The 14,075-nt window shown below is 34.9% G+C and overlaps 3 protein-coding genes across 3 annotated transcripts; all 3 read left to right on the plus strand.

The window, feature by feature from the left end:
* The first annotated feature begins 275 nt into the window (after positions 1 to 275).
* LOC106454522 (transcription factor bHLH106-like) lies at positions 276 to 1,949 on the plus strand. The gene is made up of 2 exons (XM_013896639.3): positions 276 to 678; positions 1,252 to 1,949. The coding sequence occupies exons 1-2, from the start codon at positions 385 to 387 to the stop codon at positions 1,708 to 1,710; spliced, it is 753 nt and encodes a 250-aa protein (XP_013752093.2). The 5' UTR covers positions 276 to 384; the 3' UTR covers positions 1,711 to 1,949.
* Positions 1,950 to 8,083: 6,134 nt separating this feature from the next.
* LOC106450679 (CDPK-related kinase 1) lies at positions 8,084 to 11,630 on the plus strand. The gene is made up of 11 exons (XM_013892390.3): positions 8,084 to 8,840; positions 9,159 to 9,289; positions 9,372 to 9,413; positions 9,490 to 9,598; positions 9,958 to 10,036; positions 10,113 to 10,409; positions 10,494 to 10,606; positions 10,687 to 10,794; positions 10,864 to 10,926; positions 11,003 to 11,170; positions 11,266 to 11,630. The coding sequence occupies exons 1-11, from the start codon at positions 8,355 to 8,357 to the stop codon at positions 11,401 to 11,403; spliced, it is 1,734 nt and encodes a 577-aa protein (XP_013747844.2). The 5' UTR covers positions 8,084 to 8,354; the 3' UTR covers positions 11,404 to 11,630.
* Positions 11,631 to 12,072: 442 nt separating this feature from the next.
* On the plus strand, positions 12,073 to 14,066 carry BNAA05G02010D. The gene is made up of 5 exons (XM_013896638.3): positions 12,073 to 12,687; positions 12,776 to 13,009; positions 13,192 to 13,294; positions 13,373 to 13,602; positions 13,685 to 14,066. Exons 1-5 carry the CDS (start codon positions 12,290 to 12,292, stop codon positions 13,905 to 13,907), a joined length of 1,188 nt encoding a protein of 395 aa, XP_013752092.2. The 5' UTR covers positions 12,073 to 12,289; the 3' UTR covers positions 13,908 to 14,066.
* Positions 14,067 to 14,075: the final 9 nt, after the last annotated feature.

Genomic DNA, 14,075 nt, shown 5'->3' on the forward strand with positions numbered 1-14,075 from the left:
GTGATTTAATCCTTTGGAAACTTAAAATATTTGTTTATTAGTCCAGAATCATCATATATTTTCTTCTCATGCTTTACTTTCAATTGCACAAATCATTTTTGATAGGTTATCTATTTTTTAATTACTCCAACTTAAGCCTATTTAATTTTAGAATTTCTTCGGAAAAATAAATACACGTTAATAATATAGACAATCAAAAATAATTTCATATACACTGCCACATATTACAAAAAAAGAATGTTGTAATAATATTAATAAATATTAATCTACAGTACTTTCCACACTCTCTTTTTACGTATATAAAACTAGGACAGAACCCACCGAAAGCTCCACAAACTCCATTAAAAACAAAAAGAAGGCGGCGCAAAGGAAAGAACTAAAAAGATGCAACCAGAGAGTTCAGATCAGATGTTGTACTCATTCCTCTCTGGAAACCAAATCTCCGGAGGTGGGTACTGCGGCTCAGACGACTACTTGTCGACTATGCAGAGCTTATGCGGGTCATCTTCGTCTACGTCCTCTTATTACCCACTAGCGATCTCTGGCATCGGAGAAACGATGGCTCAAGACAGAGCTCTTGCTGCTTTGAGGAATCACAAAGAAGCTGAGCGAAGAAGAAGAGAGAGAATCAATTCTCATCTCAACAACCTGCGTAACGTACTCTCTTGCAACTCCAAGGTATTATAAAGGTTTATATACACTACTAACACTCTTTCATGTGGTATATATATCCCCATATATATATATATACATATGCTTACATCTTATCAATTTTTAAAAATGTTTGAAATGGGTATACTAGGGTTTTGCATCTTTAGAATTTTCTTATGTTCCATTCGATTTTGTTTTCGCTGATGAATTTTCTTAAGAAAACAATACTAGTTTTTAATTGATATATTGTTACAGGATTAAAATACATACTAATACTCTTTCTTACTAACACACATGTTTTTATCAAAGATGATCCTTAGTTCTCATTATATATTCATTGATTAATTTTCACTGCATGTATGCATAGTCATATTAGTTATTTAAAACTTGCAAATAGTGAGAAGGTTTAGAAGACGAGGAAAAAAAAAACAAAAAGCCTCATGGCCTTTTCTGAATCTTGTTGGAATAGTATATCACTTTTTGGGAAAGTTGTCAAGCTTTTATTCAGTTAAATTGTTATGATATGAATCAAATTTCAACTTCTTGATCCACAACTCAGAAAAGCCTTTTTTCTAAAGATTTTCATGTGTTCCATTTCAGACTGATAAAGCCACACTACTCGCCAAAGTGGTTCAACGAGTCAAAGAACTTAAACAACAAACCCTAGAGATATCCGAATCCGACCAAACTCTTTTACCTTCAGAGACCGACGAGATTAGCGTTCTACACTATGGAGACTACTCAAACGATGGTCATATAATATTCAAAGCCTCTTTATGTTGTGACGACAGATCAGATCTCTTGCCTGACCTTATGGAGATACTTAAGTCTCTTCACATGAAGACTCTTCGAGCTGAGATGGTTACTCTTGGTGGTCGGACAAGAAGTGTTCTTGTTGTAGCTGCCGACAAAGAGATGCACGGGGTCGAATCTGTGCATTTCTTACAAAATGCTCTTAAGTCGCTACTCGAGCGGTCGAGCAAGTCGCTGATGGAACGTAGTTCTGGTGGAGAACGGTCAAAACGCCGTCGTGCGCTGGATCAAATCATAATGGTGTGAGATGATGAGAGTACACTAAAAGGTCTTTAATTTATTTTTATATAGGGTATGATCATAATTAACTTGGTTATAATTACCAAAACCTTTTTTATTGTTCCTACTTTATAATATGCTCTATGGTTTTAGTTATAAGCGTGGGAATGTAAGCAAATGTTGTAAGTAGGTTTGGTGTGTTCTTTTTCCTTATCCTATTTCAAGAAAAAGATTATATATAATATATAAAGAATATTTTCATGCTATTTTTTACTCTCAATTATGTTTGAGTTGTTGGTGTGAGGACTTCTAGGTTTTTGAGATTGTGAGGATATTTGTCGACATGGAAGAATCTAATTAGTAATAGTTGTGATTGGTAGTGAAGTACAAAAGAAACTATATTTCCACATATTACACTACATATGTGAATGTATACAAGTACATGGTGAATAGAGATCTATATGTTTGCATGCAGTTTCAAAGCGACCCTTATGTCACATATGTCCCCAAATGAATCCAGTCTCTCCTCCCTTTATTTGTTCATGTCTTACTATATGTGTACATGCGACAACATTTTCTAGACCGAAGAATATAAGCAGGTTCTGATGTCTTTTTCATATTTATATATAATAATTTATAATCCAACTTCTTCAAAAATAAATGAGTATTTAGTCTACTTCTATATATAACATGAGATTGTGACGAACTGAAACACTTTTAGTTGAGATTTATAGAGAATTAATTACTAATATTTTTTGTCAACAATTTATAAAGAATTAATTACTAATATTTAGTCTCGACTTTTTGGATCATATGGATAAAGCGTACACATACGCATAACAGAAGTATATACTACTGTATATGCTTAAGCTCTTACTCGAGTGGTAAAGACTGCTTAGCTCACTTCTTTATTTTGGCCTTAGAATTAGTGTTAATTCCTATAGAAAATATATACAATATGGACAACACAAAAAGATGTTAGATATACGAATCGAAATCCTCCCGAATTACATTCTTTAATCAAGTACGTATATATAGAAGACAACATGTATAAATTCCTGGGATTATATAATATTTACGTATATATGTTATCTGATTATCTCCCATAATATGAACATTTTGTTACATAGCATGAACATTAGTATTGCTCCCAGAAAAGGTTATCTAATACATGAGTCATTTGTTTTAGATAGTTGTGGATGAATAACCTAATTAATGGGATTTTTACACACACCGATACTCATATACATATGTTATCTCCCATAACATGAATTTTTTACTAGTATCATTTGTATTGCTTCCACAAAAAGTTGATATAGTACATGAGTGATCATTTGCTTAGATAGTTGTGGATGAATAGCCTAAATTGTATATTCACACACCGATTCTAAATACTCGTATTCGTATATTTAGTGGTCTAGTGTTGAAAATCTCGTGAAGATATATATATATATATATATATATAAACTATTGGATACTCATGCACATATAATGGTTCAATAGTTGAACAACTTTGAAGAGATATATACACAAGGATAGGAAATTACACGTTTTGTATTGAAAATAGGATATATGAATCAATTAACTCAATAAGAAACTTATAAGTATAAATCATTTCATTGTGATATAGTGGATAAATAATTCATTTTGAATTGATTATAAGAATAAGAATTCGAGTTTTCCTAACGTGGTATTTAACTATTGGTTGGTTATTATTAGGTCTTTAAATGAGAAATGCCCCAAAATTTTGAGTTTTGGTTTGAGATCTCCTATCATCGAAAACAGCTTTAGTGAATTAATATGAGTTGTATAACATGAATAGGATGAGAATGTGTGGATTAAAGATTTAAAGGAAGGAGAAGCGTGAGAAAAGGGGACTGACAAAAGGAAGGAGAATTGATGGGCCATTGGCTCTATGAGACAAAAAAGACCGACCCTTCTCATCACTCTCCTTTCTCCCTTTTCTCTCTTTTTCTTATAATTGTTTCTTAGTTTTCTGGAGAATTTAATAAAGTATATTGAAGAAAACTAAGAGAAGAAGAAGAAACAAAAGGTGGAGAAAGTTTGTCCATGGAGCGTGATGGTTTTTGGGCAGCTCGTGTCCCCTCTATACTTAACCTCTCGACCAAAAAGTATATTTTATAGAAGTCTTCATAGCTTTGGCACTATTTTTATTAATAAAGTTAAATTTGAAATTCGTCTCAATTAATAGTAGAACAACCTTCAAGTTCTTAAAAAACCCTTTAACATTTATGGGTATTGTGACAAATTAATCATTAACCTCACACGTTAGTGTCTCATCGTGTGAACATGCGAGTCCCCCCTTTCTTATCTTACCACACTATTTTGACCATCCTATTTCATTTTTGAATATTACTACTATTTTGTGTGTTTGCTTTATTTTATTTACAATTCACAAACAAGCAAATATGAGTTGTCATATTATACGTCAAATATGTGTTTTTCTTTTTGTTTTCATGTGATCTTGCTGTCTGTCTTGTTCAGGTTTTCTTGTTTATCGACCCGCAGAAATGTTGGAACCTTTTCACGTACTACAGGGTTTACCGGGAATTTCCTAAAATACTGAAGTAGCAACCTCAGCATAATATTCGGTATCGTTTTAATGCAGAAATTGGTTTTCTTTTGACACAAATGTTTTAGAAAGCTTCTACAGAAAATGAACTATAACTAACTTGTTCATTCGACTTGTAAAACAAATTCTGTTGTTATATTTGTCAATATATCACGCTTAAGCTTTGAGTTTTTAATTATTTAAGCAGTTTTTTTGGTAAAAAAAACTTTTAATTTTTTAAGCAGTTTTTAATTAAGCAGTTAGTATGTCAGAACATGTAGTCATGTTCAACACTTCTAATAGACGACTGATCTAACGTAAATCTTTTATACGACTGATTTGAATTTTATCTAAGTCTAAATCTATATTGACTATGAACATATATAACCTTTAAATTTTATCTAAATGTTATTGAAATTGATAGATATTTAAAAATAAAACCATTAGTTAAATTATACACTACGAAACATCACAATATTTAAAATACATACACATCTATATTGACCTGCATATAAACTTGTTTTATATATGCGTGACTACTTTATCTAGAATACGTAACATGTCTCTTCGAAACTTTTTTTTTTCTTCGAAACTTTTGATAACTAAAAATTGAATCTTGTATATATGCAACCGTACTTTTTAAGATATGTTTAGGGTTTCGTACGAGATTTACTACTTAAAAACTCAACTCTTGAGACAATCAATCACTCTCGATTTTTAAAAATTGCACTGCACGTATAAGTGCAGTGTCAGCCCTTAATATTTTCAGACCGGAAGCAATAAAAAACAAGGCCTATTACTATGGAGAGACTCTAAATAATTCACCTTTAATAAAAAGGGATATGTAAAAAATGTATGCACAAGGAGAAATGCTAGTGTAGAATTCTCAATTCTGTACCCCCCCCCCCCCCCCCCCATCTCTATTTTGGCTTTCACTAGCCACTAGGCTACTTAAGGTTCTTTGGAAATTTTTGGCCGATAATTTTCTTAAATTAATAAAGGCCGGAAGCCTGAGGTTCCATCGCTTCTCCTGATGGCCGCGTCTGTATAAGTGAAATGAACAAACCGTTCCTCTTTTCAATACCAAACTCTTGTATAGATTGATAGTAAAAACAAAAACAAATAAGAAAAAGAAGAATAATAGAGGATTGAAGCCCATCTAAAAAGACTTGGACCCCTCTTCTTAGGGTTTTCAGAGAAAGGCCCAAATTGGAGTTGAGTAGCGCAGTCCATTGTGACGGTGACTCTGACATGACAACTCGATAACACTTTGAGTTACAAGACCATGTCTCTACTCTAAGCCTATGCCGTTGCTCAAAAAAAAAAAGCCTATGCCGTACGTCAAAGGCACTAACACTGCTACCACATATAATTAATCATTTTTCTAACATTTTTTACAAAATTCCAAGTTATTCACTGGAATGTCAGTTTTTTTGAATTGGACGGGACTAAAAACTGAATCGAAACCTACGCCTTTTAAAATTTTGTGATAATTTTCTGAGTGAATACAACTAAGAAAAGTATAAATTACACTGAAGGATTTGTTTTAAAATTGACATATATAGATTGAAATTAGAAATGCAAAGAGGTAGCCAAAGCAAATGAAATGGAAGAGAATAATTGTCATAGAAAATAGATCTTCTGTTCAGTCTATTTTCACAGTTTCACTTCTCGGGCCACCGACGGTGGTTATTAGGCATTCTCTCGTTTCCACTTTCCTTGGCCATTGTTTGCTTTAGTTTATCATTTACTTTCAGAATCTTCTTTCGGTTAGGTTATAACTAACACGTTCAAATTATTAATAATATTGCCATTTTGTATAATACTACTAATTTTGCCATCTTGATACTTTGAACATGATTACTCAATTATTATTGACTTGGCTCTTCTCCATGTTTTAAAAAAAACTTTTGTATTGTTGACTGGGCTCTTCTGCATCCCTTAAGAAAAATAAGAACCCGTAACTAAACCGAATTTTATTTGTTTGTTTGATGAAACTTGTGTATTCATTTTGTTTTGTTTTTTCATACTGACATCAGAACCCACTGAATTTTATAAACACTCGAGAGACTCGTTTCAATTGAAAGAATCAGTCAAATCATTTGCCTTCCAACTATCGAGTTTCTAACTCATTGTAAATTTGTAATACACGTGAGATAGTCACTATCTTACGCATTACACAAAATATATCTTTATGAAATAAACGAATGATGACTATTGATAGCATAGGATGTATACCCCATGAAATAATTAATGATAATATCATAGGATGCACAAAATTAAAAAATGTATTTTCTTATCTCAGACGAAACAATTATTTAAAACGTGATTGAGGTGTCAGGTGGATTTTGTCCATACGTGATTAACTGCGGCATAAACAGAAATATTTGAAAGAATTGTGAAATAGGGTAGCCTCTAATCTACTTAGCCCATTAATTAGCAGAAGAAAAACAGCCTAGGTTGTACTGTAAAACACTCTGTCATGTAAAAACTAAAACAAAACAAACATTCGGTTGATTAAACTATGCCAGCGATGATACTTGTTTTCTACGATAAGAAATTCATCGATGTATTCAAATCATTTGTGCCTAGTGGCTAGTACGCTAGTACCAAACCCACACTATTGTTTATTAATCTATTCATCTCGGTTTTGACGTGTAAGTAAATTCATACATGTTGTTTTCAAAGTTTGAGTAGGCAAAGAAAAATTGGAAATGAGATGTGGCAAGAAACCAATAACCAAAATCTGGAGAAACTTAATTTATGTTTTATTCTGTAAAAATGCAAAGAAATTTGAATGTTGTATAGTATATTAATATGTAATATCCATGTTAGTAAAACTACAAGAAACATATATTAAAATAGATATGTGGATTTTGGGCGTAAGTTTACATATGTAATGAACAAAATATAAAAAAAATTACTCTTTTTATATGCTCTTTAGAGCGGGGTTAAAAATGCTTTTAGTAAAAATTAAGTAAATCTCATATAATTATTTTTTGCTTCTGAAAGATAAATATTTTACGTAAGAATTTTGTTTTTTTAAAGATAAATTTATGTTTTCTATACATTATTTTTAATAGGTTAATAATAGTGAATAATAAACTTATTTATTATCAATTTTTAGTGTGTTTCAATATGCATAAAAATACAAAACATATATAAACATGTATGAGAGGAAGCATTTGCTAACATATATAGTATAAGAAAACTAATTATGCCTTTCATTAGGTAGATTTCTTTTTATCAAGTGCCAACTTCGAGGTTATGTGCTCTTTTATCAGTTTGGCATGATTCAAGAACTCCTTTTTGGATTCTTTGTATGTATATTTATACCAAATACCAAATTGGGCAGTGCAAACTGCAAAGATAAGGTTGCCGTGAGTCTTGACAATACTTTGTCAAATTTCTTTTTATAGACTCGTCTATTCTCTCCCCACTCTATCTAAAACCTAAAATCTCTTTATATTATGATAGCCCTGATTGCAAACGAACTTCTAATAATTTTGCACATATGTTAGCAAGGAAAGGCAACCAAATAGTGCTTTTATTATCCACCATCTTGGTTAACTCCAATTTTATATTTATGTTACCAAGTTAAATACAAGATTAAAACCCATATATATTAATCTTGTTGTACACCTACTAAACATCACAAACTCTTCCTTCATTCTTGGCAACCAAACATCACATTATTCCCATTTAACAAAAGATATGGCAAGAGGGGTATGTATATATACACTAAACTACATTAAAAATAAATTAAAATAAAAAAAGTAAACCAATCAAAGCTTTTGCTTCCTTTTTTTTTTTATATTCTATCTCCTTTATTCCTCTCTCTCTCTCTCTCTCTACCTTTTTTCTTCTTGTTGTTACTGTGAAAGCATCTTCTTTTCTCTCTTTTTTGCATCCTCGAGAACACTTTGCTTTTGCTTCGCCTAGTGTATTTACTCAACTTTCCCTTCTCTTTGGTATGAATCTCGCTTCTCTTCTCCTCCCTCTTTGCGTGTGATCTAATCCCTAAACTGAGTTCTCGAAAGTTTCTATCTTTCTCGTCGTTCGAATCGAAAAGTCTCAATCTTTCTCCCCTTCTCAAGCCATGGGGATGTGCCACGGCAAACCCATCGAGCACCAATCAAAACAGAGCCTCCCAGCTCCCGACGAACCTCAGCCTCCTCCTCCTCCTCCTCCGGCGAAATCCTCCGGCTTTCCGTTTTACAGCCCAAGCCCTTTACCCAGCTTGTTCAAATCCTCCCCCGCCGTCTCCTCGAGCGCGAGCTCCACGCCTCTCCGCATCTTCAAGAGACCTTTCCCTCCTCCTTCCCCTGCCAAGCACATACGCGCCTTCCTCGCGCGTCGCCACGGCTCCTCCGCCAAGCCCCCCAGCGAGGTCTCGATCCCCGAAGGGGAGGAGTTCGAGATCGGTCTTGATAAGAGCTTCGGGTTCTCCAAGCACTTCGCGTCGCATTACGAGATTGATGGAGAAGTGGGTCGGGGGCATTTTGGGTATACTTGCTCTGCTAAGGGTAAAAAGGGAAGCTTGAAGGGTCAGGAAGTTGCTGTTAAAGTCATCCCTAAGTCAAAGGTTTGATCTTTAATAGTTTCTGTTAATGTTAGGATTGTGCTCTGTTTCATTAAGTGCTCTGTTCTGATGTGTTAGGATTGTGCTCTGTTCATTAAATGCTCTGTTTTGGCTTCTCTATGTGAATCTACGTGGAACTACTTTAAATGTTGGCGAAGAGATCGTGCTTATGATTGTACAAAGTTTGATTCTTTTTTTTAGATTTAAGCTGAATCTGAGTGTCAATGAAAACAGAGTTTTATCAGTCTTTGTTCACAAGCTATGTGTTGTTATAAATGTTTGATTCATTGCTTAGTGTTGTTATATTGTTGTTGAGTGCAGATGACGACTGCAATTGCAATTGAGGATGTTAGTAGAGAAGTGAAGATACTGCGAGCTCTGACAGGTCACAAGAACTTAGTCCAGTTCTATGACTCTTTTGAAGATGATGAAAATGTTTATATTGTGATGGAGTAAGTATTACATCATTTTTTCTTAACCTCATTTGATCATCTTTGGATGAAAATACTTACAGTCTCTTGTTTTTTTTATCAGGTTATGTAAAGGTGGTGAACTCTTGGACAAAATACTTCAAAGGTAATTATTTTCTGTGGCTTTTGAACTCCCTTTGCATATTGATGTATTGAATTTTTTGGGATTGGTCTCATATTAGGGGTGGCAAATACTCAGAAGATGATGCTAAACAAGTTATGGTTCAGATTCTTAGTGTAGTAGCTTACTGTCATCTACAAGGTGTGGTTCACCGTGACCTTAAACCCGAGGTACTTTATACTCCTTCTCTGTTTCTGAATAAGTGTCATTTTAACATTTTTTCTTGTTACATAAAAATAAAAATGTCATTTATAGAATTTTATTGCAAATTTTACTTACTTTTAGCTTAATATTAATTGCATACTGTATTGATCTCGTCAAATAGGTGTAATTGATGAGAACATAAATGTATTTAAATCATTTTTTTAATCTGTGTGAAATGATTTAACTTTTGGTGACACTTCACTTTCTAGGCCCCATCACATTATCATTAGTCTTTGTTACACAAAGATTGAATTATTCCACTAGTTTGTGCAAGAGTGATGATGACGCTTAGTTTTCTTTCTCTTTGTTCATTTTCCTCTCACAGAACTTTCTCTTCAGCACTAAGGATGAGACTTCTCCTCTAAAGGCAATAGACTTTGGTCTCTCTGATTACGTCAAGCCAGGTCAGAACACGTCAATAATGATGACCAGACATTGTTAAATGTGAAAACTTGACAGTGTTTTACACATGTTCTGCAGACGAGAGGTTGAATGATATTGTAGGAAGTGCTTATTACGTGGCCCCAGAGGTTCTGCACCGTACATACGGAACAGAAGCTGACATGTGGAGTATAGGAGTGATTGCTTATATTCTTCTCTGTGGGAGTAGACCCTTTTGGGCTCGTACTGAATCAGGAATCTTTAGAACTGTTCTCAAGGCAGAACCAAACTTTGAAGAAGCTCCTTGGCCTTCACTATCACCTGATGCTGTAGATTTTGTGAAAAGATTGCTGAATAAAGATTACCGTAAAAGACTAACTGCAGCTCAAGCTTTGTGTAAGTATATATAATAATCATAACTTCATCTCTTATAGCATTGATTTGAATATGATGTAACATGTGTCTTCTTTGTTACCTCAGGTCATCCGTGGCTAGTTGGCTCCCATGAACTTAAGATACCGTCGGATATGATCATATACAAGCTTGTGAAAGTGTACATAATGTCAACTTCTTTGAGAAAATCTGCTTTGCAGGTTAGTTTGATTCTAAGAAGCTGTGACTAATACTACTTAGCAACTGTATAGTAAATGTGTGTTTTTATTCATGGTTCCAGGCTCTTGCCAAGACATTGACTGTACCACAGCTAGCTTATCTGAGGGAACAGTTTACATTGTTGGGGCCAAGCAAAAATGGATATATCTCCATGCAAAATTACAAAACAGTGAGTTCTAATCTTTTCATTTGGAAAAAATTGTCTGATTTTTAATGTTTTTTATAATACAAATCTCAGGCAATTGTAAAGACCGCAACAGATGCTACTAAGGACTCACGAGTATTAGATTTTGTTCACATGGTAAAGAATGAGAGACTAAGCTTTATTATTTAAGTTTGGTGATTAAACGTTTTAATCTTTTTTTTTGGGGATGCAGATAAGTTGTCTTCAATACAAGAAACTAGACTTTGAAGAGTTCTGTGCATCAGCATTAAGCGTCTATCAGCTGGAAGCAATGGAAACTTGGGAGCAACACGCACGCCGTGCTTACGAGTTGTTTGAGAAAGATGGGAATAGACCCATCATGATTGAGGAACTTGCATCGGTATGAATCTCTTACCCTTTCTTATTCAAATAGAGAGAGAGAAAGAGACTCGTGAAGAAGGAAACTTAATGAAAATGTTTGCTAACTAACTGCAGGAACTAGGACTGGGGCCATCAGTACCAGTGCACGTTGTGCTTCAAGATTGGATAAGACATTCAGATGGGAAGCTTAGTTTCTTGGGTTTTGTGAGACTACTACACGGCGTTTCTTCTCGGACATTACAGAAAGCTTAGAGGAGCAACGAACATTGTTTTTTAGATTGAGAAAAAAGGTGCAAACTAAAAAGTGTAGTTCTGTGTTTCTTCTTCTTGTGTTCATGTGGTAATATTTTGAGTCAAAAAGATTCAATAATTATGTGTGTGTAATGTGTGTGGTTTCAGATAAAGAGGAATGTGACATTCCATATTATCTCTTACACAATCATATTGAATATGATAACCCTTAAAGGGGGTTTGCTCCATTTACTCTTAGACATTGGCAAAAAAACTTGAAATCTAAATCTAAACTGAAAAACCGAATATTCAATTCAATCCGAGCCGTAAAAATATCTGAATGGACTATATAAAATATATTCAAACATGAAGTAATACTAACCGAATCCTAAATAAGTTTGTATACCAAATAAATTTTAGACAGTTATAAAAAAATATAATTGAACATAAAATATTATTAATCAAATTCAATCCGAAAAAATCAGAAAAACACTTCGAATCGGAAAGGATATCCGAATGTCGTCCATAGTTGCCAACATGTATCCTTGGTTTAAATTTGGTTTAGATTCGGTTTAAAATCAGTTGACTTTCCCTTAGTAGAAAGGGATAAGGATCAGATCCATAAATGGGACACAAGTACAACGACATCTGAGAGAGAGTCTCCGACAGTAGATAGAACTCAAAAGTGTATGTTTTGTAATCTTATTAGATACGTGCGCTGCTACACCTTTTACGTGTTGACTACTCTTTCACTGAAACATCTTTGGATCATGAGCAATCATCCGTAGACACGTGATCCTGTCCCCTCACATTCGCCGTAGAGGACCATCCTTCAGATCTCTGATCCATCGCAAAGATCATTAATCCTTTCTTCTTCTTCCTTCTTCCACCTTTCATCATCACTACAATGGCGACAATGAGCAAAACCCATAGGTCCAAACCCACTCACGGATCCAAAAGACTTGTCCTTTTATCTACACTCGCCGTCGCCGCATTGCTTCTCCTCTTTTTCTCCTCGTCCTTCTCCACCAGAGGATCCGGTCTAGTTGATTACTTCTCGAGGTCTTCTCGCACCAAGAGACAACACAGCTTGTCGGACAAGTACTTGTACTGGGGAGACAGAGTCGACTGTCCCGGCAAGAACTGCGAGAGCTGCGCTGGTTTGGGTCACCAAGAGTCCAGCCTTAGATGCGCACTCGAAGAAGCCATGTTTCTCAACAGAACGTTCGTTATGCCTTCTCAGATGTGCATCAATCCGATACATAACAAGAAAGGTGTACTCAATGGATCATCCGACAATGAAAGGTGAGAACTTACTTTTGTTATGTTTTGGTAACTTTTAAGACAAGAGATGGTCATGTCTCTTTATGGTTTTGTGTGTGTGTGTTTTTAGTTGGGAAGTGAGTTCTTGTGCGATGGAGTCATTGTATGACGTTGACCTTATCTCTGAGAAGATCCCTGTGATCTTGGATGACTCGGAGACTTGGCACATTGTGCTGTCTACAGCTATGAAGCTGAAGGAGCGTGGGATTGCGCATGTGAATGGAGCTAGTAGGCGTGAGCTTAATGACTCTAGCCACTATGCAAATCTTTTGCTCATTAACCGAACCGCAAGTCCTCTCGCATGGTAAGACCAATGTGACCAGGACCGGCCTTGAGATTTTGGAAACCGTAGGCGATTTAGTAAAGATTCGATAAAAAAAATATTATTTATACATATTTGGGAGCTTATGTCTATATAAATTTCTTTCGGCTTTACCCAGGACCGGTTGTGAGCATTGTTGATTCTTGTATCTTTCTTGGTGTTAGGTTTGTTGAGTGCAAAGATAGAATTGATCGTAGCAACGTCATGCTTCCTTATTCATTTCTGCCGAGTATGGCAGCACCAAGATTGAGAAATGCTGCTGAAAAGGTTAATGAAGTTTCCAATACAATCTTAGCTTTGAAGGTTGTCTTTAGCTCTAATAGCAAGTAATCTTGGGTTGAACAGATAAAAGCACAACTCGGTGACTATGATGCAATCCATGTTCGTCGAGGCGACAAACTAAAAACAAGAAAAGACAGGTTTAACGTTGAAAGAACTCAGTTTCCACACTTAGACAGAGACACGCGTCCAGAGTTTATCATGACCAGGATACAGAAGCAGATTCCACCAGGGAGAACTCTTTACATCGGTTCTAATGAGAGAGCCCCTGGATTCTTCTCTCCTCTCTCTGCTAGGTAAAACTCAAGTTTATAGGTTTACTACTTGTTTGAATGTTCTTGTAAAGATGAGCTTAAGACTCTCTTGTTTACACTACAGATACAAAGTGGTTTATTCGTCGAATTTCAGTGAGATTTTGGACCCTGTAATCGAAAACAACTATCAGTTATTCATGGTGGAGAGGCTTGTAATGATGGGCGCAAAGACGTTCTTCAAGACGTTTAGAGAGTATGAAACGGATCTTACTTTAACAGATGATCCAAAAAAGAACAAGAACTGGGAGATACCAGTTTACACCATGACCAAGACAAGGAAGAACTAAAGACTACGCACTGATCCTAATACTAGACCATATTTGTGTATGTATAATGTGTTACCAGAGGCAAAGAGTTTGTTGAGCATTTTTTTCTTGCTTCCTGGTCTGTTTCTTATGTTTATGTATATCAACTCATTAATAATAGTTTATAGCAAGTTTTCACAATGAATTATT

This window comes from Brassica napus, chromosome A5 (genome assembly GCF_020379485.1).
Source record: "Brassica napus cultivar Da-Ae chromosome A5, Da-Ae, whole genome shotgun sequence".
Lineage (NCBI taxonomy): Eukaryota > Viridiplantae > Streptophyta > Magnoliopsida > Brassicales > Brassicaceae > Brassica > Brassica napus.

Excerpts from the sequence above, each read along its gene's own strand:
- BNAA05G02010D (XM_013896638.3), top strand. The coding sequence starts at position 12,290 with ATGGCGACAATGAGCAAAACCCATAGGTCCAAACCCACTCACGGATCC. Across the intron at positions 12,688-12,775 it reads GGATCATCCGACAATGAAAG|TTGGGAAGTGAGTTCTTGTG; the intron begins GTGAGAACTTAC and ends GTGTGTTTTTAG. Across the intron at positions 13,603-13,684 it reads TTCTCTCCTCTCTCTGCTAG|ATACAAAGTGGTTTATTCGT; the intron begins GTAAAACTCAAG and ends TTTACACTACAG.
- LOC106450679 (XM_013892390.3), top strand. The coding sequence starts at position 8,355 with ATGGGGATGTGCCACGGCAAACCCATCGAGCACCAATCAAAACAGAGC. Across the intron at positions 9,414-9,489 it reads TTGGACAAAATACTTCAAAG|GGGTGGCAAATACTCAGAAG; the intron begins GTAATTATTTTC and ends GTCTCATATTAG. Across the intron at positions 10,037-10,112 it reads CTCTGATTACGTCAAGCCAG|ACGAGAGGTTGAATGATATT; the intron begins GTCAGAACACGT and ends CATGTTCTGCAG.
- LOC106454522 (XM_013896639.3), top strand. The coding sequence starts at position 385 with ATGCAACCAGAGAGTTCAGATCAGATGTTGTACTCATTCCTCTCTGGA. Across the intron at positions 679-1,251 it reads TACTCTCTTGCAACTCCAAG|ACTGATAAAGCCACACTACT; the intron begins GTATTATAAAGG and ends GTTCCATTTCAG.